Below are 27,625 nucleotides of genomic sequence, written 5' to 3'. Positions count from 1 at the left end.
CTAATACCTGTACATCCACCCCCCTGACACAACTACGCTGCCTTGGAGGGAACCAGAAGTCTTTTCAACACTTTATTCATTTACTTTATACACCTTGTTGGCAGATTCTTACATATTCAAGGCTGTGGTGATACATGTGCTCAAGTCCAGTTGTAGCCGTATTACTCCCATTTTAATTAGGCAGTTGGACACCAGACACGGCTGGAGAAGGGAACAGTGCTCGATGCTGCTGTCCATGTCAAACCTGATATTCACGTTCTCCGGGCTACAGACTTACAGTGTTAAGGGAGCAGTTTGGTTTAGGAACAGTTACATCTTTTGCAACTACCCTGGTCAGGTACCAGGAAACTTCCATTTATCAAACTCACAGCTGCTGTAACGTGGCGATGTAGCAACTAACGAAAAAACATCCCTCTCTTCTGGGAGCACGTGTGTCTTCCGTCTTTAAAACTGTCCTTATCGAAGAAGGAAGGGCTGTGGTTTGAGGTGCGCGATGCCCAGTGGGGCGGTCCATTGGCGCGGGCGCGGCTGCCCTGGGTGTGGGTTCAAGCCCCGCCGCTCCCAGCGGAGCCTCCCGGGGCGGGCCGGTTCCCTCCTCGGCGGCGCCGGGCGCGGACCCGGGAGCGGCTCCATCCCCGCCGGAAGAGGAAGGCGGCCGGGGCGCCGCGGAGGGCCGGGGAGGAGCCGCGGCCGCCCGCCCGCAGCATCCCCAGGGAAGGCTCCTGCCGGCGGGGGGGCCGCCCGAGCACCGGAGCAGCGGTAGGGGGGTGCCCCGGAGCGGGGCGGGCTCTGCCCGCGGCGGGGAGGGGGGCAGGGGAGCGGGGCAGGGCCGGGCAGCGGGGCAGGGCCGGGCAGGGGCACCCGCAGGGGTGGCGGGTCCTGCGGCTGCCCGGGTGTCCCCGGCGGGACGGGACCGCGGCTCCTCCCGCCGCATCCCTCCGGGGCCGCCCCTTTCCCGCCCGGCGGCCTCGCTTGTCCTCTGCACTTCGGCTGCTCCGGGAAATTGCTTTTTGATTTTTGTTCCCCAGCCCGAGGCGGCTGCCCTTGACCTGGATCAGGGCTGTGTTAAGGAGTCAGAGGAGCCTTCTCGAGGCTCAGCAGGTAAAGCCGGGCCCAGGGAATTTCAGAGAGGGAAAAGTGGACGCAGAGAAAACCCCAGAAGGATGGAATTCTTGCTGCTGGAAGATGACAAATCTCAGTTTGTGCGTTCGGGCAGGGCCAGCTTTGCTGCCCATCCCTTCCCGGGGGCACGGCATCAACCCCCGGACTGACGGAGGTCGGAGGCAGAAGTGATGAGACACAAACGGGGAATCCCGAGGGAGGGCTGAGAAGAGCCGAGGCAGGGCCAGCGAGTGTCAGGGACACACGTGTCCAGAGAAACAAGTTCCCTAAACTGAAAATCCTCTCCCTCTACCAGCACGCCTCACAGAAAGCAGATGTCGTGGTGGAGGTGAAGTGTTCTGTTTTTGCTGACAGGATGCCAGGGCCTGTAAAGTGTTTGGTGGTTTCCTGCCTAGCAAAAAATATGGAGAGGTTTGAACAACAAAACTGATGGAGCACAAAGGCAGAAACATGTAGTACCTTGGGATGTTGCGTAAGGGAAATTGCAACCACGTAGCCAGAACTGGAGCAGAATGAAAAGGTCAGTGCAAGCATCGAGTTCAAGCTGCACACTAGCCAAAATGTTCATGAGGGTATGGTGTGAAGGATATTACCCTCTTCAAATAACCCTGGAATAAAGTTCAGCTTGGTCACACAATTCAGTGGATGAATAAACAAATTGTGAGGATAAACTATTAAATCTCCCATAATGAACCCATCTCTCAGCTGTTGGCTGGACCAGAGAGCATTTGTTTAAAGAAATGCTTATTTTGGCTCCAGATGCTCTTGGGCAAGCAAGTAATGCTCAATATTTGTATCCATGATGTTTTACCATTTTAAATAAAAGGATCTTGAATGTAAATCTGCCAGTGATCAGACCAGTTTGGTTAAGACCATTGTGCCAGGAGTTTACTGAGTGGATTGCAGGTGGCCCTCTTCCATGGTTGTTTACCTCATGGCATTTGAACTTTAATAATGGTTCAGGGCTAATAAACTGAATCCACAGGTAAGAAAATGTCACAATAACATTTACTGTTGAGCATGACAAAGTGTTATGACCTTCAGTTAGTGTAATATGGTGTTCTATGCACAGGTAAATGTAATACGGTATGTCTGGTCTGGAATAGAATTTATATTAAGAATTGCTCACTGTTTTCACTCCTGACTCATCAAAGTCAATTAATATTTTTGTATTAATTGGCTTTGGATGAAATTCTGTCTCCTTTTTATTCTTTTAGTGCAACAAACATTGAGAGATTTTTGCAGTAGAAGCGACTGCAAATTTCTTTGTTTTATGACTGAAATATCCTGTATTGTTTCGTGAGTCTGAAGTTTATGAAGTCCATAGTTTATGCATTACTCCTGGATTTTGATGTATGTTGAAATGTTGAAACAGAGTATTCTTTCAGAATAGAGACTGGCTTCTTTATTTGTTAAATATTCAATGATATATGGCCTGCATCCTTCTTTAGGACTTTAAGACAGTTTTAGAGTATTATCAAAGAGAGTTGATAGTTCTGATTGCCAAAATAAAAATGCTGCCTTAATCATTTGATGCCTCAACTCATACAGCCTATCAGTGGCTGTCACCTAGAGAAAGAAATACAAAATCAAGTTTCAAAAGGTTCTTGTGTTGTTTCTTAAATTGCTGTTGCTCTCTGGGATTTATCTTGAAGACAGCATTTGTGCAATAGTTAAGAAGTCTGCCTTTTCTTTTTTAAATTGTTCTTGTTTTGGTCATTTCTCATATACACTCGAGGCATAAATAAACTATTACTTACTTGAATGTGAATATTTGGAATAGAGTGCCCTTTCTTACCTATTTTTCTTTAATGCTGAGTTGGAAACATTTGGGACCATTGTATAAGCATTGCTCACATGTCAACAAACTTCAAATGCTCCTTAGTTCTGTGTTTTGTTTGAGATTCTCCTATAGTAGAGTTTGTTATTTTACTGCACTTGTAGCCTGTTCTTGATGCAGACTTGGTGCTGAGCTGATAACAAAGACTAGAAAATTGAGGTTCTTGTTCCCTTGAAAACCAGATAGCTTAATATAGCCAGAGCTAATGTTTATTTTTGTGAAGGCTGTAGAAAGCAAGAATGAATCAGCAAGATACTCTTATGAAAGGCCTGCAGAAGGCTTCCTGTTGACTGGATATAAATGTAATTTTTTTTTAGAAGCAGAGCACCTGGGAACATGGCCCTGCAAGAGAGAGGAACCAGCACCAGCTCCATGGATGACAAGAAAGAGCAGAACAGTAATCGAGTTATTACAACTGTCTTCTTGGCACTGTTCATCGACTTGTTGGGATTCGCTCTCATCTTGCCACTGTTTCCTTCCATCCTGGATTATTACAGCCAGACTGAGGTAAGGAACAAAGTCAACCCACAGAAAACATTAGGATCTTTAGGGAGGAATGGAAGAAAAATCACTTGCCTTTGGGCAAACCAATTAGCTGTAGACAGATTAATAATTACCAAGCACATTTAAATGGTTCACGGACTGAATTTATTTGTGAACCTGCATGAGATTCTTTGCTCTTGCTTTTTCATTAAAATGAAGGGTTTGTTTTGAGGAAAATCCACGTATTTCTCACACTGATGTCAGTGGTGAGACAGTTCATCATGCTGGAGTTTATCTAAGAACCACAGGGACGAGAGCTCTCACCCCTCTTGATACTACTCCTAGTGTTATGTTCCATCTCACCTTTCATCCTTAGCGGGGAGCTGGTTGCTGGTCTGGGAACAAGAGCAGAAAGTCCTGTTGGTTCCCATCTGTGCTCATTAACACAGGTGTTGCTGCTCAAGCTGAAGGTGTTGTCATGGGAGAATTGTTTTTGCAGCCCACACCTACGACTCTCAGCCCCCTTCTAACCCAACTTCAGCTGTAGCTTTTGTCCTTCTTACAGCTCTGTCTCTAACCCTAACCACGGACTCTGATCTCCAGGGTCTTCACCCACTTCCAGTGTATTTCCTATAGCCAAGACCTTCACCTTCTTTTCTGGGCCTCCTTCTTTTCAAGTCGTCCTCCTCTTCTCAAGAACCATTCTTTTTTTTTTGCATCACCTTTTCTTTCTGGACCTACAGTCCCCTGTTTCTCCCAGACAGAATAGTCTGTGTGCAGTGGGATAGACTGTGTCTCATTTTGCTTTATAAATTGAAAGATTCAGGGTATGCTTGTTCAGTTCAGGATTTAGCAAATAGCGAGCCTCATGGTTTAAAAACATTCAAATTCAGACATTCCTCCACCCAAACACGTACACCCAACTATCTGCTGCCTGTTAGCATGCACAATTTTAGCTATTTTTAGCCTATGACAACTGATCAGGGAAGAAATTTTCCCTTGTGGGGAGAAGGAGGGAAGGAATCATCTAACTTGCCTCTAGTTTGCTAAGCTCTGATGCTGTCTTTGAAAATAGAACAGAGAGACTGCCTTCCTGCTTCTATTTCCCTCTTGTCTGTTTTTCAGGATGGATTCTATTTGTCATTGCAACGTGGTGTGGACTGGTTTGCAGGGATGGCTGGGATACCTCCAGAGCGAAAATACAACAGTGTCTTGTTTGGAGGTATGGAAATCAAACAAACAGCCAAAAAAAAAAGCATTCTTTTGAAGTTGTTTGCATTGTTGATGTGAAGAATGACAAGATATACAAAAAGCATGCCTGCCTGTTATTAGATTTAGATTTAAGTAACACAGGAAGTGTCTCTTAGACAATAAAGGATTTTTTTTACACCACATTGATAGGAATGAAGAGCTGGGCATCCCCGTCTCTGTCATTTGGAGACACTTAGGCAGGAGGAATGGGCTAACAGGAACCTTATGAAATTCAGTAAGGACAGATTTTAAGTCCTGCCCGTGGGAAAAAGTATTCCTTGCAATGATACAGCCTGGACACTGACTGGTGGGGAGCAGCTCTGCTGTGAAGGCCCTGGTGAGCAGCTGAGCATGAGCCAGCCCTGGCAGCAAAGATGCCAAAGCTCCTGGGCTGCCTGAACAGAAGCAGAGTCAGTGGATTAAGGGAAGTGATCACCACCTCTACTCAATACTTGCTAGACCACATCTAGAGCTTTGCATCTGGTTTTGGTCCCCAGTACCAAAAGAAAGGCATCCATACACTGAGGGGAGTTCAGTGGGGGGCTGTGCAGATGGAAAGTCAGGGGCCCTGGATTGCTCTGCAGCTACTGGCAGCCTTCCAACACCTCTGGGGAGGTCATGGAGAGCCAGGCTCTTCACTGAGGTGCGTGGTGGGAGAAGGAGAGGCAAAGGTATAAGTAGAAGCAGGGGAAGTTCAGATTGGAGATAGGGATGAATGTTTTCACAATGAGGATGGTCAGTGGAACAAGCTGCCCAGAGTGGTTTTTAGTCTCCATCCTCAGAGATTGTCAAATCCTGACTGGGTGGAACCCTGAACAATCTAGTCTGACCTCACAGCTGACCTTAAGAGCAGGCAGTTGGAGTAGGTGACCTCCAGAGGTCCCTTTTAACCTGAATTATCCTATGATCTTGCTCAGTTTGCTCTACAGATTGTTACAGAAATACAGGCCTGCTGTTCCTTATTGTCAGACTGCCAGCTGGGGTCAGGATCCTGCTGTGCTGGGCCTGGTGCAGTCACAAAAATTACTCTCCCTTCACAACTGATATGCACAAGATTGGAGATCAATCAGTAGGAAACACTGGAAATAGAAACTTGTGAGTTCCAGCCTTGCCTCGCCCTTGGGCGGGTATAGTGCAGCACTACTTCTAAATCTCATTAGTCCTATTAAAAGCAGCAGAACTGCTGCCTTGCAGGGTCCAGAAACATTTGTTGTCACTGGGACACTGGTGTGGATGGGCTCCAGCAGGAGAAGGGAGGGAAATCCAACAGCATAAACGTCATGTTACACATCAGAGACTCTTTTGGCTTCTTGCCATCTAGACAGTTGTGAGGAAACTGTGATTTAAGAGTATGAAGATGTGAGAGTGACTGGACCCTCTGCTTTTAGTGAGCTGAGGCCTCCCACAAGGTAAATATAAAAATATTTAAAAATGAAACAAACCACAAAACTTCATTAGAATAGGTGTGTATGTATTGTTACTATTTAAAGTTGTTTCTTTGGGTGTAACAGGCATTGGAAAGTTTATAAGCATTTTTCCTCTTTCCCACAGTTTCCTTGCAGGCATGATTTTGTTTCTGTGCTCATTTTTTAGTCAAATTACTGGCTTTGAATGCTAAGAAACAGTTTTCTTTAATCCCTCAGAAGCTGCTGTCTATCTCCTCTAAGGCCTGACTGCAATCCCCCTCCTTGCACCTTCTCACCATCTCAGACTCTTTAAACAAGGGGCTGGGAACCCCCAGTGGAGTTCAACTTGTTGTTTTTCTTTTACCTGCCATGTCATATACCCTTTGGAATGGTGTATCCCTTGACTTGGCTCAGTTGCTCTCAAGGGGAACAAGTCTATCCCCCTGTTCATTCCAGAGGAGTCCAGCTAACTCTTTTGCCCTTTGAAGAAAATACAGCATCCAAGTGGGAACATGCATATGAAGTAGCCACTGCTTGTCTCAGAAAGGAAGTTGGTATCTGTCTTCTCTCTCTAGGAGTAAAGTATTAAGAGAACTTATTTAGAAGCAGTATCAAGTCGGGATGGGACTGTTCACTGATTACCTGGCAGTCACAGCCAGTGAGGGTGCAAACAAGGTGGCTGAATTAACCTGGTATCTGTCACATTTGGCTTCATCTCTTCTGCTGTCTTTGATGACAGCTTTTCTTAACGAGCCATTTGATTTGTTAAACCAGCAGAATTTTTCTTCTTTTTTTTTTCTGGATTATTTTTCTGCCAGATTGAGTTGAATTAACTCACTGGAGAGATGACCAAGGCTGCAGAAGCAGGGGAATATGGGCAAACCATTTTAGTTGTAGTCAGCTCCTGTCTCAGTCTCTCTTGTCTGAATGCGCCTTAAATGTTAATAGTAGAAAGTTTAATTATACTTGTGATGTTAAGCAGAGGCCACTGCAATCTCCTTCAGCCTGTATTCCTTCACTGCCCTCATCTGTCACAAGGACCATAGGATGGAAAGGTACTTGCAAGATCATCTCTTTGTTTCTCCCAGTGCAGGACGTATTCTTCTTTCCTTCATCTTTTCTTGGACTGGAACCTCTTTAGGTCAGAAACCTTCTCTGCCCACATAAGGCCCTGAGAGCACCATACTTGGTTGCTGTGATTCAGGAGCTGTATTTCAGCTGGGACCTGGGCCTTGTCTCCAGGGCTGTCTCTGTCCTCATCTCTTGGATGGACCTTGGACTACACTGGAGGTGTCTTGTCCCCTGACAAGTCATCACACTCACATCATGGTCTTGTTTCCACTCCTCTCTTTGCCCCTGGCTCTTGCTGGTCTGGACTGGATTCCCTGGATGGACCTGATGTATAACCCTTGCCTTGCCTGGGGCTGTCCATGGGCCCTGTCAGCAGCACCCTGCTCTGCCCAGCCTGCCCGGGTCGTGTGGGACCTGGCTTGGTGAGGGCACTGCCAGTGCCGTGGTCACCCTCAGCTCCCAGCTCGTTCCTCCACATGGAACAGCCCTTTTGCTGCATGCTAGCTTTGAAATATTTGGCATGAATGGGTGTTTTTACAATGCTAGAAACACAAGGAAGAGAACTGCCTTCCATAAACTGCCACTGTAAGATTTTTTTGCCTTTTTTTTTTTTTTTTGAGTTCTGAGTTATCACAAGCAGCTGTTCTTGACAAGGTACACAGTATCAATACTCTGCCTTCCTCAAAGTTGAAGGGAGCAGAACTTCTGGTCTGTCTCTTCTCTGCCTTTTAAGTCTTTGATAGCTGAATAATCTGAGACATATAACCCAGTTTTTCCTTTAGAGAAAAACTGACAGCAAGGCATCTTTTGTCTGCTTGTTGAGAGTGTAGTGCAAATTATTAAGTCTGTGAAGCTAGAAATGGCAAGAGAAAAGAGGAATTAAAGATCACAGGAACTGGAGGCAGATTTCAAAGACTCTTGGAGTCTGTTGGAATCACTTCTACCTCTTAGGGTGCCTCACCAACAGCAGTGCTTAAGTCCTTCTTTCCATGATGAAAAGGAAAGAAAAACTAATTGTGACAGAATCAGGTTCAAATAATCAAAAAAGTCTTAAAAGAACTGTGACTATTAAAGACTCTGTTATCTCTACCTTAAGAACATAAAATGTATGTAGTCAACTGGGGAAGCATTGGAGAATCATCATTCCATTATAATCAGTGAATTCCAACCCCCTTCTCACCAGTGAAGTAACCAGTAAACCATCCAGTTTATGGCTGTTACTTGGTCTGTCTGGGTATCTGGTCTGTCTGTAATTGTGCCTCAGTTAAGCAACAATGCAAGGTTAGTGTTTTGAGAGCAGCTTAGTTTTAGAGACAAAGCTGTTCTTTATAGCTGCTGTTTTACATTTAATTTCATGTTTTTAAAGGAGATAACCCGATAGGTCTAGAACAGGTTGGCTGTCTTTGTGTTTAAGATGAAGGCAGTTAAGTCTAATGATATATACTTTTTTTATCTTTTTCTTTTAGGTCTGATTGGCTCAATCTTTTCCATCCTACAGTTTTTCTCCTCTCCCCTCACTGGTGCTGTGTCAGACTGCTTGGGCAGAAGGCCTGTCATCCTGATGACGGTGGTAAGTGTCACGTGCTGATTTTAGTCCTGGCGTCTCAGTACACAGTGGAAGGCACTAAGATCTTGTGGTTAGCACAGAAATTGAACTGTGTGTGAATTGTGACAGTCACAATCCAATTCTAGAATTGAATCTTCTAGGTCTGTTGGTTGCTGACTGTTTCTTGCCAAGTCACTTGGCCAGACTTCCGAACGGAGTTGCTTAAGCTGAGCTTCTCAGATCCAGAATTGTACATAGAGGGCACCAAAATAGTTACCTGTTTCTGTGGTTTTCCAAAGTCCCTTTACCCTGTGTATGGGAGTATGACTTCAGATGCTCTGTTTACAAATGTTAGACTAAATTCCTGTATAGTTTAGCTCCCCAGGTGATTAAAGAGGGCTGATCACAAATCCTGGGAATTGTTGGTTAGGAAGTGCTACAGAGCAGTGCAAGATGTATTTCTTACGAACATGAACATTCTCCAAGATGTTTTCTCTGTTGCTGGTCAGAGTATGGGTTTCTAATAGCACAGCAAGTGCATACATAGATGATGGAACTTGACTGTGGAGGACATACAAATTACCCATATCCTGTAGGCTTTGGGGAGTTAATTAAATAAGCATTTGTGCTCATGATTGATTATGAAATTTAAGGGCTAGAACTCTGAATTCTTATTTTGAACTCGGGTTCCTCTTGATGTTGGAAACAAATGGAGTGGGATGTACAAAAATGTTTTGTGCCCAGGACTGCTTTAACTTCCACTGAACTTTGCTCTTCTAGTTTTGTTAGAAATATCACAATTACATGAAGTTTGTATGGACCTGTTTCTACTTCTTTTACATCACTGTTCAGGACATAGTGCAGTTTGAGTGTATTTAGCCATTTCTGTTACGTGGGTTTTGGAGCAGCCTTTGAAAAAAAATAAACGAAAAAATTAAATGTTTAGCTGGGATATGTGCAGAAATTATATATCAGCTTTGCTTTGCTTTATAAAGAACCCTTTCTTGCTTCTGCAGATGGGTTTGATAGCATCATACTCACTATGGGCTGCCTCTAGGACTTTTGGCGTTTTTCTTCTCTCCAGGATCATAGGTGGAATAAGCAAAGGGAATGTCAGCCTCTCCACAGCTATCATTGCTGACTTGCACTCTCCAAAAGCACGGAGCAAGGGCATGGTGAGTTACACTTGTGGGGTATGTGTTTAGGTTTACCAGGTAAGTTTTATTGATTTTAAGTGCTCAGTATGTCTTCCTCAGGTGTGTATTCACTGATCAAGTGAAAACATGACTTTTCATACCACCTTGCTTCTGAAAGCATGCCAGATCATATTGCTGAGAGCTCTTGGACTTTGCTTGCCAATGACCTTCACCTACAAGTGAAACACAGATGTTCTGGAGGTGGAAAAACTCTCTCTCTTTAAGCGCTAGAGCTGTTACTCTTGCTTAACTTTAATTCTCATTATAATAGCATTGAAATCAAAAGGTCTTATGGTTCAGTTTTGGTAGCTGGAGGCCAGTTACAGAACAACCCATTTTTCTTGCCTTTCCAAACTGTGGAAGCACAGCAGCACAGCCCAGTGTGCCTCAAGACTTCCTTGGATGCTGCACTGGCTTCAGGATCTGAGCTCAGTGGGTAAAGGATGTGACATTTGGCTGACTGAGCAGCAAGGAGTGTGAGCAGCTGCCCTATCCCCTTCCAGAAGGCAGTGGCCCAGATGGAAACACCCCGCAGGCTGAACTTGGCCTGTGAATTACCAGTTATGTCTTTTAAAAACCTTGGGGGCCCAAACTTCTCTTAACAGATTGTTATAAGCCACTACGTGGGACAGCTGCTTCTTGGGAGGAGAAAGCTTTAGATTTCACAGTAATAGCTAATGGATTTTCCAAGCAATTTATTGTAGTCCTGGTGAGCCAAAATAAATTTTTATTTGTGGAGAGAGAGAGCCATACAGCATTAGTAAATAAAATGGGTCAGGGCCTATTTTTAGGGCCTGAGAGTAAGTCCCTTAGTACAACCATGGCTCACATCTGTATGGCTTATATCCTCTTCTTTTCCAAAGCAGAGTAGGCATGTTTATTCTGCTTTCTGGAAAGCAAATAGCATCTGACTGATGCTGTTCCCAAACTGTGATGGGCCATTGCTTGTTCCTGCTACTTCCTTGACTGGACAGAAAATAAAATCAGTGATTTGGAAAGAACAGGTTTTTCACACTTCATGCTCTTTTCTGTGCCTCCCTACATCATGGGGGTGATTAGGTTCTGTGTCTGGTTGCATTTCTTCTAGGAAAATGTCAGGAAATCCAAATTGTTTTAGAACTGAGCTGCCTGAATGGAAAAAATGGTGTCTAAAACTCCATGTCTGTGTTCACTGTATCCCTGCAGGCCATGATTGGTGTTGCCTTCTCCCTTGGTTTTACCCTGGGCCCCATGATCGGTGCTTACCTCGCCATGGAGACAGAGAAAGGAGAAGTCTTCTATCTCCGATCAGCACTGTTAGCACTCATGTTTGCTGTGGCTGATTTACTGTTCATCTTCTTCCTACTTCCAGAGACACTTCCCAAGGGAAAACGGGTAAATGGATTATCAGTCTAAGGATCTGTGTTTTTTTTGTAAAAATAGGATTTGAGAATTGTTGAAATACTGGAAACAGGGGTTTAGCCAGTATCTCAGAAATTTAGTTCATTCCTGGGATTAGGATTATTATTCAGGCTGGTGTCAAAGTGGTTGCATGGTCATAGAATCACAGAATATTTTGGGTTGGAAGGGACCTTAAAGATCACTAGTTCCAACTCCCATGGCGTGGGCAGGATCACCTTCCACTAGACCAGGTTGATCGAAGCCTCATCCAACCTGGCCTTGGGATGGTCCCATCTCCTAGCCCAGTGTAATATGAGAAGTATAGTTAACATAACTGCTTAATTGCTAGTTTTGATGCGTTGGGTTTAAATTTCTCAAAACCTAATGCAAGCATGGGAGGGAGACAGTGAAATTTAAACTGTGATCACAAGGGCTCCTTGGGGAGGAATTTCAGCTAATCATAAAAGTAAATGCATGAGAGACTGGATTTTCTTTCATTTGGCCAGTATATGTTAAAAATTTTCTTAACTGTTATTCTTGTTTTTGTTTGAATGACCCCGAGATGAGCTCAGTTGATTAGAGCATGGTGTTGATAACACCAGGTTGTGGGTTTGATCCCCATGTGGGCCATTCACCTAAGATTCACAATGATCCTTCTGGGTCCCTTCCAAGTCAGAAGATTTTGTGATTTTGAATATTTTGAACACTAAAGTAGCAAATTACTTATTTCTGAGCTGTGCTTTCTTCTACAGATAGAAAATACCTATATGTGCTAAAATTCAGGGATTATTTGGATTTTTGGGACAAAACTCCTGTTATCTCTGGTGTCTAAGCAACACTCAGCTGTTGGAGCGTGCTTGGTCTCTGGGTGGCCAAACCCCTTTGATACTGAGAACTGTTCAGGAAATTTTGTCTGCAATGTCCTACCAGGGCACAACTTTAGACCTCCCTTGAATGTTTCCCAGCAGGTTGTGTCCGGTGTGAAGTCAGTTGCTCACATTGTGTTCCCAAGCACTACAGCTATTTTATTTTTTTTCTTTTTAACAACTCTTCCATGTGTCATCTGTTCCTCTTTCCTATTTGGCTGTTTCTAAACATTCTGGATAAAATCCTGTTCTTAGCTAGAGCTGCACACTCTGGGTTGGTGGCAACATGTTGAAGTAAGGAAGTGCTGTAGAGCAAATCTTTATTCTATGAACAGTTCCTCCTTTGCTGTAGAGTGATTAAATGGCTCCAGTGCCTTTTAGGACTGTGTGATAACTGAATATGTCCCTCCACCTTTTATTTATCCTCTGGAGAGTTCTTCTGATAAGCTGGTCTGTGTTAGCCAACACGACTGAATTTTGGTAAGAAAAGAAGGGCTCTGTTGCTGCTCTTGGGGCTCTGTCCCTGTGCAGCAGTGGGGATTGCATGAGGTGCTGCTCAGGGTCAGGTCCCAGTCACAGAAAGTACACGGGGTGTTTGCTTGCTGACAAGAGAGTTGTTTGTCTGGCTTTGGGGCCTCTTGTGATTGATCTCAGGGTTGGTGCTCATGTGCCATCTCTTCTCAGCTTGCAGTGGCCCCATATGATCCACGTGTTCCAGCATATTTGGAATATGCTGGAACTGCTTTGCTCTCTTTGGTAATTACTCTCGCTTTCTGAGTGGGAGGGGAGCAGTTTCCTTGTCCTGTGGATGACAGAGGAAAGGCAGGTGTGTTGGCTGCCTTTCTGGAAGTTGGCTGGGCTGAGCTGGAGCAGGTGCTCCCACAGTATAGGAGTGGGATATGCTGGAAGGACAAAGCTGTAAAAAGAGGGGAAATGCTAATGATAACTGGTAGGAGAGGATGTGGCAGTGGGATCAGACATCTGTTTCCTTGAGATTTGCTGTGTTCTCATTATACCCTTGTTTCTCTGTCAGTCCACTTCTCACAGGAGAGAAGTGTTTCACATTGATTCATGTTGGAATTAACCCGTAGAAAGGGAAAGAGGGAGGGGCACAGGGGGAACAAGGATGAGTTTTCATCCAAAGACATCAGAATTTTCACAATCCTCCTTCCTCTTTTTCTCAATTGTTCCACGAGTTGACCAAGTAAAGAGAGACCAGAGAGCTGCACTTTTTACCTGTCAGACACTGGCCTTATGAGAGGTAGCCAAAACAGCTCCTGCTGTGGCCTGTTTGGGAGAAGGGAGGAATAGAAAGGTCTCTAGTGGAATATGTCCCATTTAAGAGCTTTTGAGTTAATTTTTAGCTAAGCTAGTCATGGTCAAGGCTGCTAGTTGGAGGGAGGGTTTTACAACTTTTTTTTCTGGTGCCCAGGTAATGGTGCAAGAACTGTGTGTAGGGCTATGCAGCATCACTAGCAGACTTGTGGAAAGACAGAGCTGTGCTCTTTGCATACTAAACAGTGTCTGGTTTGGAGGGTAAGGCTGCAGCTTGGAAGGCCCAGGCTGCATTCCTGATTTGGACTGACTCTGCCTTCAAGATGTGTTACTGAGTCTCTCTGCATTAGAGGAAAACAGAATAAACAAAGACATTGTGAAAAAAGTCACCATTCAAGGTGACTTCTAGGGTGATCATGAAGTAAAATTGAGCAATTTGGGAGTAATAAATCATAAGGATAGAAGTTAAAAAATTAAATACAAGTTAAATGTTGCAGATTTTGAACCTGCAAAGAATCTAAACTTCATAGAGCTGCTGACATGGACTGAAATTGGCAGTGTGTACTTTATTTGGGGATGATGAAGCTCGTTAGTCAGTTTTAGGACAGTGTTTTCATTATCAATTAGTGGATGAAGTTACTTCTAGCCCAGTTTCTATGGCAAAGAGAGAGGAAATTGAAAGAAATGTAGGTGTGCACACACACAAACCACCTATATTAAAAAAATCTAATACTTATGTATATATTTCATGAAACACTTAAGATTTTAAATGTATGCACCAAACTAAAATCAGCCTTTTAGTACAAAGCACCTTGGCATCCTGTCAGACATGGATAATAATAATTCAAAATGGGTACAAACTACAGGGGATTTTCATTACTGGCAAACGTGCTTGCAGAGGGTTGCTTGTGACCAGATCCCCTCTGCTATAGTGCAAACAAACGCTGCGGTGCCAACAAATGCAGGAACTGAGGATTGCTACAAGCCAGCTTCAGGAAATCCTCTTACAGACTTTTCAAAAGCACGGGCAAACTTCTTGGGCGTGTCTGTTTACTCCCTGCAATACATACAGTGGGAGGGGAAATAAATATCCCTGTATGTTCTGTGCGGATCAGCAATTTTTATGGCTTTATACAAGCCCAGCCTGGTATATTGAACTGGCTGCTGTTGTGAGACTAATGGGCTCCAGAGCTCTGCTGTCAGATACTGAGAAGCTCTGACTATCAGAACAAGGCAGGGGTCACGTTAATACCCTATTGAAGGTTGATTTGTTTACAGCTTTGTTAAATCCAGTCCGTATGAGTCCTCAGGTCATGCACTGAGATTAAGTTCCACTGATAATTGGACCTTTAATCTCTGCTGTCAAAGGGGTGATAGCTCCCTCCCTCCCTATCTGGGAAGAGAAGGAAGCTCATCAGATGAAGCCTGTGCAGTGCTTTGAAGGCGTGAAATACTATGTGTGATTATTCGGGATTCCTGAGTCTGTCTTATCTCTTCCTGTGACTGCCATGCAAAGTGACAGGCTAAAAATCTCCTACTTTAAAAAGGATTGTTTCCTGAAGAATTTAGACGTTATTTCTTTTAGTATTTTCTTCACTTTTCTATACTTTACATGAAAAATAATCAATTTACAATTTAAATTCTCTATAGAGGGAAGACTAAGTGCCTGTGGATGTGGAGCAGGGAGAGTGCTACTCGGTGCGTAATTAGGTTGAGATGTACAGAGTACAAGGCCCAGAGATGCTATAAAATAAATTTTCCTCTTTAAAAAGCCACACAGTGTGGCTGGGCAGAATCTCTCTGGAAATCTCTCTAAAATATCTCCAAGGAATGTCTCTAAAAATTATATTTTCCTTTTCTTCCCCAGGAGGTGTCACTGGCTGGCCAAAAGAGCAACCAGTACCAAAACAGATTGGTGTTTGATTTGCTGTACATATTGATCTCAGACTTGTAGAACAGGAGCAAATCCTCAGCTTCCTGTGAGCTTGCAGGCAGATGTGCCATTATTTTCCCAGGAAATGTTCTTTGGACATAAGGGATGATGCAGAAGGTGAACCAAATAAAGCCACCTTCGAGGCTGTAGAGCACAAGCCTCTTCTGCCTTATTTAAGAATCTGGAGAAGAATCTGTTTTCTGTCTTCAGTGAAAGGAGCTATCAATGCTCTATCTTTCAGTGACAGTGCTGGAGCCAGTTCTGGGTTCAGAAAGTCTGGGTTGTTATTGGGAGCCACTCAAATCCCAATGCCAGGTGCCTTGTTTCATCTCGGATGATTTGTGTAGGTGTAGAAGCACAGCTGACGGTTACTGTCAATTCCTTGCAGTGCTTATTACAGTAGGTTTTTAAATAAACCTCTTTCTGCCTTTGATCAGGTCTCTTCTGTGACATCTGGATTTCAGGCAGCAGTCGACTTGCTCAGCCCTTTGGCTTTATTTCAGTTCTCTGCGGTCACCCGAGGAAAGGAATCCCCTTCACAGGAGAGTAAGTGTTACCTGGCTGTTTATAGTAACACTGTGTCCCTTTTTGTACCTGAAAACTTAAAGGGAAAACTTTACTCAAACCGTTTCAGAAGCAGCACTCTGTTTGCTCACCTGCTTTACTAACTCGGGAACGGGGAATTGAAAGTTCCCTGTTTGGTTGGACTTTGGTGCTGTTATTCCCAAAAGAAGGTTTTGGAGGTTAATGTTTTGAAGGCATGATACTTCATTTGCATTTTCTTCAGGCACTGGCTGCAGCATGGAGTAAGCTGCAGTAAGTTGTGATTTAAAAGGACAGATCAAGGCATGAGTAAGGGAGATGTGAGTTTTCTCATTCAAGCTGCAAACCAGGAAACTTCAGACTGGAATTTTTTTTCTGAATTCAGGACTTGGAGATGCAGGATTTGCTCCATTCTCTACATTAATTTCTTTAAGCTGTAGAAAATAAATCAGTATTTGCCAGGTGCACCAACTGATCATTCAGCCCTCCTTGCTGCTGCATCAGAAATAGTGTAATATTTGCCTCTTTGGAGAAAACCTGCCAAAGCCTGCATTGGCAGAAAAATAAGTAAGGTAACCTGGCACAGACCATTTGTAGCTTAGAAAAAGGGACAGTGTGCTTCAGTCAGTAACATCCTGAGAGCAGCATCAAGGCATTGAGTGAAATACAGGTGTGGATTAAAATAAATAAATCAGTCCCATGTAGGTGAAGGTGTGAATGTGAGGTAGATGGGCTGGGTGAGTGAGACCAGGCTGACCCAGAGGGAGATCAGTCTTCTTGTCTCTCCTCCCTTCATAAGAAGGGAGCTGCAGTGGGCAGAATTCATGTTGTGGTGGCGTGTTTTGTATGGATATTTAAAAAGAGCATCTGAGGTGAGAACTTTTCCCTGTACACTTGATAAATGTTGCTCTACTATGGTAGTTATATTCTCAAGCTATGTTTGAAATACACCACGGTGGTTTTCTCCCCACCTCCTTGGTGTTTGGTTTTTTTGTTTGTTTAGATCTTCAGAATCTCAAGATTTTGGGCCTGGCTTATTTCCTGTACCTCTTCCTGTTTTCTGGCTTGGAGTATACACTGAGTTTTCTCACTCACCAGAGATTCCACTTCAGCAGGTAAAGCACACTTGAAATATAAATGTTGTATATTTTGTCTAGGATATTTTCCAAAATCTTGATTTAAGGTCTCTTCTTGTACTTTCAAGAGAGGCTTTATGACGTTAGTAAAACCACTTAGAAAGCAAGTCTTGTGTTCAGTGAAACTTGGGCTTTGTGGGAAGAATTTATGAAAATATAGGCACACTGTTTATCATGAAAGGAAATAATCTGCAACTTCTCATAACTAGAGAAAATCAATACACAAAATTAAATTAAAGCTCCTGAAATATGTATAGCTGGGCTAGTTGTATTGATTATTGTAAAACCTTTTCTCTTCTTGCTCAGTGGAGTTTTTCAGTATCAGGACAAATCTTGAAACTCAAAGAGGCAAATGATGGAGGGATAGCTGTGTGATTTTATTTGCTCATCAGAGTTCTGCATTGCATATGGTGTACAGTCATGTCACAGAGTTTGATTTCCTTTAGTCAAACACTAGAGAAGAGAACAGAATCCATTAACAGCAGCTCAGCTTGAAATACTTTTCCTGTCAGGTCATAGGAAGAATTCCAGCCAGGAACGTGAACTTGCAACTTGATCCCTGTGTGTGTCCTTCCCTTTGAGTAATTCTGGGGGGGTTGTCTCATCTTTCCCTGTCTGTGTTTCATTACAGTTTGTGTCCTAACTAATACATGTGTGCCAAGGAAAGGTTTTCTAGGGTATTGAACTTAGTCCTGCACCGTCCGTTCAGGACAGGCCTTAGTGAGCTCCACAGCTGAGTGTCAGCAGCACAGGCTGTGAGACAGCAACCTTGTCATGGAGGTGAGACCTTTTAGTTGAGAATGTCCACACAGTTTAGTAGGTGGGAGAGGTGAAAAGGAAAACTGAGGAAATATTGAAGGGTGGAGGGAGTAGTGATGTGACCGCCTTCCTGGTGCAGCATGTGATCCCCACCAGGCCAGTGCCCACGTTGTGCTTTGGTGACCTTAATCAAGCCCTGCAGGAGCTGCTCCTCAGAAACCAACGACTCCCGTGCATACGGCACAATTTACGTGGTGACTCTTTGTGGGCCCCCCTAGAAACACTGCAGTGCACCACAGCAGTCTGAAGGGGCTGCAGCATTTGCCAGCAGTTGTCCCATCCACACGACAAGACTTGGAGGTGTCTCTCCTTGCTGTCTTGGAAACCGATGTCAGCACACCGAGGACCTGCACTGCTCGTGAGAGCACCAAAAAGCATTTTCTCTTTCCCTGGTTCAGGGAAGGGTCCTCAGGAGCCCTGTGAATCCCAGGGTGGAATGCTCAGTGTGTGATTCCACAATGTGTGTTTTTGCCTCCCTTCCAGCATGCAGCAGGGCAAGATGTTTTTCTTTATTGGAATAACAATGGCTGTGATCCAGGGAGGCTATGCTCGCCGAATCAAGCCAGGAAATGAAATCAGAGCTGTAAAACGGGTAAAAAAAAATAATATTTCTATTTCTTTTCCCCCAATAAACCTGATTTGTTAATTTTTAGCCTGAGGTGCAGTGGAGGGTAGTTGGAGGTTATATAACTGTATTTGTCAAATCAAAAGAAATTTCTGTCTCATCTACCCAGCTAAATGACTTCTCAAGACCATGGGCACTTACCAGTCTAACTAAACCTTGGAGCATTAGACCATTTCTTATCATATCAGCAACAATATTACTGAAACTTTGTGTTCTTCATATTTAATTGCATTAAGGAATGAGAACAGATCGTCCATCTGTGCAAGCTATGTAAAATGCTGTGAAGATTATGCTTTGTTTCAGTGACTTCTCTTGCAGTGCAGACATTGAAACTATTAAAGCTGCTTCAGAGCTGGTCTCTGACTCTCTTTCTGGGAAATGATTTTCAGTCTGGCCATCTTCATCCTTGACAGGCTTTCCTTAGAGTGTATGTCACTGGTGGGCAGAGAGAAATAGATTCTTCTTGCAATATTTGATTTGTGATCATCGGTATTACATGTAACAATAGCATGTGCCAGTGTTCAGACTGACAAAAGTGTACATTGCTTTGTTTTGCTTGGCTCTTTCTTCATAGAGATGCTGCAGCTGCTGTATTGGGATGATGGGGAACAGTTTCCTGCAGCTTATACAGCTGCGGGAACAGTAGATATGTCTTGTCCTTTACATTTGTGTGCGGAACTAAACAAAGCAGGTTTCAAGTGTTTCTGAACTGCTGGTGACTACCTGGCAAGAGGTTTGCTTAGGCTGTGAAAACCTCCATCAATGTATAATAATACACTGATTCCTGTGATTTCAATGGTGGCAGGGTAAAAAACGATTTCCAAACTGCACTGCATTCCAGTGGATCGACTCAGCATTTCTTAAAGTTATTTCTGCTGGTGAAACAATCTCCACCCTGCTCCCTGGCAGAAAAAAGTTAATGGCACGTTGCTTGTGTCACATAGGAAGCATTTCCCTGTGATGAACACTCTGTGTTCCTGCTGCTTTATCCTCCCCTGCGTGTGCTGTGCCAGCCTGCTGCATTTGCTGGCACTGCACTGCAGTTTGTGCGCACTGATTTTGCCCCACTGATTTTATACTCCTTCCTCTTCCCTGCCCTGAGAAGTGTCATCACCTCTGGTGGTGGCTTCTCAAGAACACCCTGTGCCCTGTGCAGAGACCTACTGGCCCTGCACCCTTCTTTCCATGGATGTCAGTGGGTTTTGTGGGAGTTCCCCCTTTTGCTGAAGTTATTCTGGCAATTTGTGAATCTGCAGCATGTGGCAAACGTGGCCTCTCAGCACAGTGGTTACAGTAGCTCATTTATAACTGAATCTTCAAAATGAGGCACTTAGTGGCAGTGAATACCCTCCTTTATCAAACGCAGCAGATCTGGCCTCTCTTTTCTGCAGGAGCTCTGTAAGCAAGGGAGACATCACAGAGGAACTGAAGTCCAGCACTTGGAGGAGATGAAGACTGGTTTCTGGGGGGGAGTGTTGGGGTGTTGACTTTCAGATGCCATTTGCACCTCACCATTTTTCTTCTTGGCTACAGAAATATGGAATCTGAAAGCTAAAGATAAAATCAGCCAATACTGCTGAGAAAAAGCAGATGAGCTGTAGTCCTGCTGCACACAAGCTTTTTGCTCTCGTGTGCCAGCTCAGGAGATGAAGAGTTAAAGGTAGATTTCTGTCCCAGTCAACACAGAACAAGAGAAAAAATCCCCCCCAAACGGTGGATCTGTGATAGAGAGAACGTGCATGTGGTCTGCAATCATGTGACAGTGAGAGGGAACAGAAAAGTGCCTTGTGCTGTGTGTGGCCATCCAGGTGACTTTGAAATGCCTGCTTGGGAAGAAAGGCCTTTCTGCTTCTGTGTTGTCCCATCAGCGGAAGAGAACTGGCAGGACACGTAGAGTTAGGCTTTAACAAGCAGGGCTTACATGTAACCGTGTGACTCATTCATTTTGCAGGCTATTATGTTGCTGATTCCAGCTTTCTTGTTAATTGGATGGGCTGCAAATGTGACCATGCTGAGTGTTGGACTGTTGCTGTACTCCTTCGGTGAGCTGATCAAAAGGCACTCTAAGAACAAAGGATTTTTCTTCCTGTATTTATTCACCCTGTTAAAAAAGATGCACTTCTAATTTCAAACTATAAGTAGCAGAAAGCTGATGTTTCTGTTTATGAAATATGGAAGAAACAGTGCCTGATTTTTTTGTGGTGCTGTTTGTATCACAGGAAGTTGTCATGGTGATACTTGAAAGCATCCCTAGTGCTCCTGTTGTCTTGTCTCACTGGGGAGCTCTTGAGGGTGGTTTTTCCTCCCCTTTTTATCAGACCTAGAAGCAAAATATTCACTGAATAGCCCAGCTCAGCTCAGGAAAAGGAGACATCATGTCTTTGTCCCTCCATGGTGGCTGTGTTATTTCTTAGGCCACAGGCTGGAGACCTGCACCTGCTGAAGCTGCAGGTTGGAGTTCAGACTGAGCAAGGGCCAGATGTTAAAGTGTTTAGATAAATGCTACTCTGCCAATCTAAGCTGTTATCCAGGGAAACAGTTATGAGTGAAGTTGGATCCATCTACTGCAGTCCCTGTCTGAAAAGAGATTTCAGGTATTCCCAGTCCTGCTAACTATTGTTAAGAAGCTTCAAATATGACTAATTACAAAAGTAGAAGACTTCTCTTTTCCATGGTACAGCTTGATTTAAGAGCAAACTGTAAACCACAACATGCATCTATTGAGTGGTTTGTTATTGTATGGCCAGCTGTGTGCTTGACACGTGAGGAGTGAGGGAGGTGTTCATTTTGTCTAATCATGTTTGAGTCTTCCTAGGTGCCCTACTTTGACAAAAAACTCCATCTCTTCCCAGTTAAGCCAGCTAGAAATGCCTCTGTGGGGGGCCTCTTCCCCCTCTCTTCCTCCCTGTGCCCCAGCAGTTGGGGCAGTTAAGGCAACATGTCCATTGTTCCTGCTCTCCAGTTGTCCTTTCCTTCCCAGAAATGACTCTGCTTTGTATGCTTAAGGCGCTTCCCTCTTGGCAGAAAAGCCTCCTATTTCAGTAAGAGGGCAGTGATTGTCGAATAGCTCTTGGATTTTGTGTCCAAAAATTTTGTAACCTTTTCTTCTTGGACATGAACTTTCTTATTTGCCAAGACAGAACATGGCTGCCTCTCTCATCCCTGAGTACAGTAAAGCCGGGTGCACAGGGACAGTGTCACTCTGGGCACAGCCACCTCACTGTCTGTTTGGAACATGAGCGATTCCCTGCTCCACCTGATAAGACCAGAGTGCTTTGGAAAACTACCAGTTGGCTGATCTGCCCTGTCCATCCCTGTCCCGTGGGCTCACAGAGTGAGAGTTACTAATGTGAAACATCTGCTTGGAGCACTCCCGGCTCTGGGCTCTTCGTGCAGGTTGGCTTTGAGGGGGTGTTTTCATTATTGGACTGGATTAAACCTGATGACTCAGTGTTGGTCAAGTGCCCCAGAGCTCAGCATATTTCTCTGCAGTAGTAATGAGTTTGGGCCACATGGTTTTTTCACTGTTGCTCTTGTAACTGTTCTGAGCTCTGCTGTTCATTAACAGTCTCTTTTGTGGGTTTTTCCAGCTGCAGCCATTGTTATCCCGTGTTTGTCAGCAGTGGTGTCAGGCTATGGTGAGTGTCTTTCCTGCTCTGACTGGCCACCCTTGGCCACATCACTGACCTTTGTTTGGACTTGGCTCAAGTATAGAACTGACCTCAAGTTTAGTGAAGCATCAACAGGATCGCTCATGGCTTTGGTTCACCTTGGATCCAAGTGTTGGACCCGTGGCCTGGGCTGCTGCTTGGCTTTATAAAAGGCACTTTCCCCCAGTGCATTAACAAGGAGAGCAGGAATGCAAGTGTTCCCCCAGCTGCTGCCCCGTGTTGTACGTGTGTAACCCCAAAGCCATGGCCACCCCTGCAGGATGAGGCTAAAGCCAGTCACATCCCTGCTGCTCCATCCCAGCACAGCCAGCAATCCATGGATGTAGTTCCACTAAGCTTGGCTGGGGTGGGCAAACCAGCTGTGTTAGGCTGGCAGTGCTACAGCCTTTCCCTTCTATGAGCGTCCTTCACAGAAGGGAAGCTCAGTGGGGCTGCTGGGGATATCCTGACAATATCCTGATCCTGGGAAACTCAGAAACATCCTGCAAGGGAGGGTAGGGAACCCCCAGAGAGGCTTGTACTTGTCTCTCAAAACTGACCACACTCCCTGACTGTTTCAGCACTAACAGCAATGACCTGTTCAGTGACCATCAGTATCACACTAATTTTGTACTGTGTAAAGCAGCTTGTTCCAAGGGGAAGGGGAAACTGCAGCAACCGTATTGCTGGTGGTGATTAAGAAGCTAAAGAGATGGGCAAAGGCCACAAACAGCAGTGAGTGGGGAACAGCCTGGGTTCTCTGAAAGAGACACCAGCCATCCCTGCCAGCAGTGAAATCATTTCTTCCTGGTTCCTTAGAAAAGACCTTCCAAGGGACCTTCTGAAACCTTCTGGCACGGGTTGCTAGGTAACATTGTAACGCAGCTGTAGCTGTGTTGCCATCTGTGGATGACACAGTTCTGTAGCTTTGGGTCAGCTGGCTGCCAGCACTGCAGTCCGTGCTGAGGTGGAAAACTAAGGCTTTGCTCATTAATGGCACTGACAGTTGCTCTTATTTAACTTGCATTCACACTTCCATGTTTCTTGTATACCTGTGCCTCCTCAGAAAATCTTGTGTACAACGTAAAGCTTTTAGGTTCTTTTTTGGTGGGGTGGGGGCAGAATGCACTACAAGTTGTCCCTGGACAAGCACTTGTGACAAGCCCTGGTGTTTTTTCAACAAAGCAGTCGTGATTGTCTTGGTTGGAGGACAAATAAGCAAAGATTGGGTAGTGGGTGTGAAGTGACAGGAGAAGGAGAAGCATGTGGGAAGTACCTCCAAATGAAAAGGTTCCCAAAGCTATAGCAGTGCCCTGCCCACACACTGTCCCTGTCCCAAGCAAAACATCCACACAGTGTAACACTCTCCTCGCACAGGCACTGCCAGCCAGAAAGGACGAGTCATGGGGATCCTGAGGAGCCTGGGAGCCCTGGCCAGAGCCCTGGGACCCATCCTGTCGGCTGCAGGTGAGTGTGGCCTCCTGCTCCCTGCTCCCTTTGGGCGGGGAGGGTGGGAAGGGGAGGTGCCAAAGAGCACAGGTAGCCCCTGCATGGGGGTCAGTTCCCTGGGCCATTTAGGGCAGAGGGACAGAGGACAGGGAAGCGGCCACACAGCAGCTCAGAGCTTGAAGACTGAGGCAAAGCCAGAACCTGTTTCCTGACTGCAGCCCTTTGCCAAGTAACTGGTGCTCTGGCTCACCCAACCAGGGATTCAGTAATTCTGTGTTCTCTCTGCATTGTGAGAGCAGCAGCTTTGAAGCATTTACACATCTGCAAGGTCAAGGGCACTAACGAGACAATCCCCTTTCCTTTGCAGTTTACTGGCTGGCTGGGGCCGAGATTTGCTTCACTGCCTGTGGAGTTTTGTTCCTTGTCCCCTTTGCTTTACTTGGGTCTATAAAACAGCAGATAAAGGAGGAGTAAGGAAGGAACTACAAAACTCTCACCAGCTTCCAAGGACTTCTACAAGAGCTGAGTCTTGGCACCCGACCCTGCTGAGCAAATCGGAAGATTTTGATCTTCTGGAAAGAGATACATAATGACCATTTGCAGCAACACAGCAGTTATGTTTAAAGCAGCCCCCCAATCAGGTGGGCTTTGCAAATAGAAAAAAGAAAACAAACCAACTAAACAGAACAAGACAGACACACACACCTCCCCCACAAACAGCTGAGTAAGGCATTAAGATCATCAGAGAAGCAGAGACAGGCACAACAGCAACGGGCCTGGAGCCCTCCCCACTCACCAGGTGCTGTTCCCATGGTCCTGGAGCACACAGGGGGCTCTGCTCTGCTCCTGCCCCCGAGCAAAGCCTCTGCAGGGGCTCGGCTGGCACAGGAGAAACCCCCAGGGCTGCTCTGATGGGCAGTTTCTGTACAGCAGGTACGAGATCTCTACAAATGCTGCATCAACGCCTTCAAACGAGATGATCAAACAAAAGCAAGAAGCACTACAGGCTTCCTGAACCCCACTGGTACTTTGGCACGGGGCTGTTTTTAATAAACAATTAAATTTGGAGAGATGTTTTATATTTCTAATACTGTGTGATGTTTTTGATGACCAAGCACTGTTCTTTTTGCATTATGAATAAACGGTTACATTGTACAGTCCTATGGTCAGTTAATTACACTTGTTTACACTCATCTAAACTGAACATCCCCTTTTGGTTGAGCCAAAGTGGGTCCAGAACTTCACTCGAGGTGCCAAAGGTCTCCTTGATAGAGCCAACCATGCATGACACCACAGTGCTGACCCCATGATGGGTGCAGGAAGGACCCCTCCACCAGGCTCTGCCTCCTGCTCAGCTGGGACACCCAGGGCAGGGAGCCTTATAGTAGCCAATTTGAGTAATATCTAGAACACATTAAAGCAATCATTAATCAACACATTAATCATTAAGAGAAAACGAACCTAATTAAACAGGCTGCAGCTGTAGAATAAAACTGTACAAGTTCTGAAAGCAGAGCATGATTTTGTTTTCAAGAGTTTTATTTGTGAGTAGAACTTAATGATACAAGAAAGAAAAACACAGGACTTTATTCTGCCCTAAAGTGTGTAACCATACCGTACATGACTACATTTCATATTGTAAATACAAAGAACTAAAAGAACAAACTACAAAATTAGAAATTAAGAATCATTGCATATGTGGTCAAGATAAATGGAGGGACTCCAGTAAAGAACTGAAACATACAGCAATTAGTCATTTAGTTACGACCCTGTCATAAAACACAATTTAGCAAAATAAGTGGTGTTTGCTTCCTAGTGTACAAGGACATACAAGGTTAGAGTAGAAGCTGAAAGCCATTCGTGCCATGCAGTCCTGCCTGAGCTCTGCTGTTCCGGGGCTCCTGCCCAGTGCCCGACTGCTCTGTCCCACCTGCCCTCCACCCGTCGCACAACAGGCCACGTCACACTTCTCACGGTACCAAGGACCACCTCGAAACCTCTTCTCTCACCTGAAGCCTGACAGCTCTAATTCCACCTCCGGCTGTTGCCCCTCCACTGCCCGAAACCAGCCCGAGGCATCGGCACCTCCCAGCCCAACACAGGCCTTGTGCTGCTCACCCAGAGCTGCCTCCGGCCGCTCCACCCACCCGGCCTTCCGTGCTTTCTGCCGCATGAAAGTAAGGCATTAGTTCTCCGCTATTTTACCAATTGCAACATTTAGTATTGTCCTAAAAGGTTACATCCATGTTCTGTTGTGTTACAGACACTTACTGTGAGTCAGTGTGTTGCCCTCACCCCCATGGGGTGTTGGGATTTGCTGCTGTTAAACCCGAAATGCAAAGTCCAGAAACCAGAAATGGCCACTGACCCCCGGCCTCTGGCCGAGGTGACGGCACACGCTTCCCGGAGAATTCTGCAAGCTTGACCTACCTGATCTTAAACTACTTTTACACTTAGTGATAGACAGAAGCATGGCAATAACTGGGAAACAGTGAACTCAGTGGCGAGAGTGATTTGCCATGCTACACATTTAACAAACATTTATAGCGAACGGTGAAAATACACCTTTAAGGTTACTTGGGATTTCTGTACTTTACTGCTGGCAACAACAACAAAAAGATTTAGAGAAAAGCCAGCTTTTGTAAGATAAAATAATTACTATAAAACAAGGTGAAATACTCAGTGTAATGCATTTACATTTTTATAAGTAAGTGGGAAGGAACAAACACAAAAGGCCGCACATGGGGTTCATGCACAGCAGGGTTGCGTGTGCACCAAAGGGATTTTTAAGAGGGTGAAAAAATCCGGTGCTAAGGCCCAAAATACACCTGCCCATGCTCCACACCACCAGCTGAAAAACTTCTGAATACTTTCACTTCAGTTACTTTTTAACCTTTTCTAACAGCCAAATCACCACATGACTCAGGGAGGCAAGAGCAAAAGACAGATTTCCCTTAAACTATAATTCACTAGAAAGAAAATAAACAAACCAAGATTGGGCTCTTTGAACACACAATGTGAGCAGAACACATCACAGTCATTTCAGTCCTAGACAATGATTTCACCAGCCAGTTACAAAATAAAACAAAGTGAAAAACACCTTCGTTTTGTTACAACAGTCAGAAGGGAGAGAGAGGAAGCAGTGGAGAGCCTCAAAGCTTGGCCAAAACACGGCCTGTACTCACAAGCTTGCAGAAGTTTACATGTCAGTTCAAGAATACACCCCCTTTGAGAACACCACTGCAAAAGCATCCTCTCTAAAAGTCAAAATTTAAGAAGAAATTTACTTGTGACTTGGAACAGAATATTGGAAAAGAACACTTCTTGTGGTAAGCAATGGGTGTTTTATTTTTAATTGTGATTTTTTTATATTCTTTTGCAAAGCAGTGCAGGCTTTAAATTAAAAATAGTGAATCAATGCCTTCCATATAGAAGTCGTTTACATTTGATTACAAATTAGGGATCAGATCTGTGGCAGCTGCTGAACACACAGGATTAGCACCTTTTGGGACATTAGTTTCTGGCTATAACCTTAAAAAATCAAGCCATAACTTGAGGGGCTGGTTGGATTACTTGTGGCATTCATTTACATAGTAAGACAAAACACTCAAGTACGATCTGGTACATTCTAGTGGTTAATGGATTTGAAAATGTGACAGTGTTTCTGCAGTGGGTTGGCCTTTAGGAGTCACTCTTCTTTTTGCTCTTCTTCAGAAAGGAAGGAGTGCGAAACTTCTTTTTCTTTTTTGATGGGGACTTCCCTGGAGATTCATCACTACCTGCATCAGCTGCTGTCCCCTCCTCAGCTGTTGGTGTCGCTGGCTCTTCAGTGGGTTGGGACTGGGGTTCCTTATTTTCCACTGCAGGTGATTCTGTTTGGCTTTTGGGCACATCTTGGTCACATCTCCCTTCCTCCTTTCCTAAGGGAGGGAAGCCGAGTGCTTCCGAAGGCTCATCAGGGGTGAGATCTGGGAGGGTTTGCTTGAAAGTTGCAGCATCACTGTCATCTCTGTAGGTCTGGTCCTGCCGTGTCT

General features: G+C 44.8%; 2 protein-coding genes across 9 annotated transcripts in view; one reads left to right on the top strand and one right to left on the bottom strand.

Moving 5' to 3' along the window:
- The first annotated feature begins 647 nt into the window (after positions 1 to 647).
- Positions 648 to 25,119, top strand: MFSD10 (major facilitator superfamily domain containing 10). 2 transcript variants are annotated; one of them, XM_032687130.1, is made up of 14 exons: positions 697 to 759; positions 1,029 to 1,101; positions 3,280 to 3,469; positions 4,571 to 4,667; positions 8,640 to 8,743; positions 9,736 to 9,894; positions 11,101 to 11,289; positions 15,807 to 15,915; positions 16,916 to 17,027; positions 18,351 to 18,459; positions 20,444 to 20,534; positions 22,083 to 22,130; positions 23,520 to 23,609; positions 23,959 to 25,119. In XM_032687130.1, the coding sequence occupies exons 3-14, from the start codon at positions 3,299 to 3,301 to the stop codon at positions 24,063 to 24,065; spliced, it is 1,386 nt and encodes a 461-aa protein (XP_032543021.1). In that variant the 5' UTR covers positions 697 to 759; positions 1,029 to 1,101; positions 3,280 to 3,298; the 3' UTR covers positions 24,066 to 25,119. The 2 variants fall into 2 exon arrangements, with proteins under 2 accessions (XP_032543020.1, XP_032543021.1); XM_032687129.1 differs by lacking the exon at positions 1,029 to 1,101 and having other exon boundaries at positions 648 to 759.
- The window catches only part of ADD1 (adducin 1), a 62,777-nt gene continuing 60,261 nt past the window's right edge, over positions 25,110 to 27,625 (bottom strand). For 5 of the 7 annotated variants that reach the window (XM_032687123.1, XM_032687115.1, XM_032687116.1 and 2 more), the window contains one exon: positions 25,110 to 27,625. In XM_032687123.1, coding sequence (XP_032543014.1) covers positions 27,273 to 27,625 — 353 coding nt within the window. In that variant the 3' untranslated portion in view covers positions 25,110 to 27,272. The other 2 variants (XM_032687124.1, XM_032687128.1) reach the window with 1 other exon arrangement.

Source organism: Chiroxiphia lanceolata, chromosome 4 (genome assembly GCF_009829145.1).
Source record: "Chiroxiphia lanceolata isolate bChiLan1 chromosome 4, bChiLan1.pri, whole genome shotgun sequence".
NCBI lineage: Eukaryota > Metazoa > Chordata > Aves > Passeriformes > Pipridae > Chiroxiphia > Chiroxiphia lanceolata.
Note: the sequence above shows the minus strand (reverse complement) of the source record. Positions and strands in the feature narration are given on the sequence as shown.

Coding starts and splice junctions, on each gene's coding strand:
- MFSD10 (XM_032687129.1), top strand. CDS start 3,299: ATGGCCCTGCAAGAGAGAGGAACCAGCACCAGCTCCATGGATGACAAG. Junction 8,744..9,735: donor CTGTCATCCTGATGACGGTG/GTAAGTGTCACG, acceptor TTGCTTCTGCAG/ATGGGTTTGATAGCATCATA. Junction 15,916..16,915: donor GGAATCCCCTTCACAGGAGA/GTAAGTGTTACC, acceptor TTGTTTGTTTAG/ATCTTCAGAATCTCAAGATT.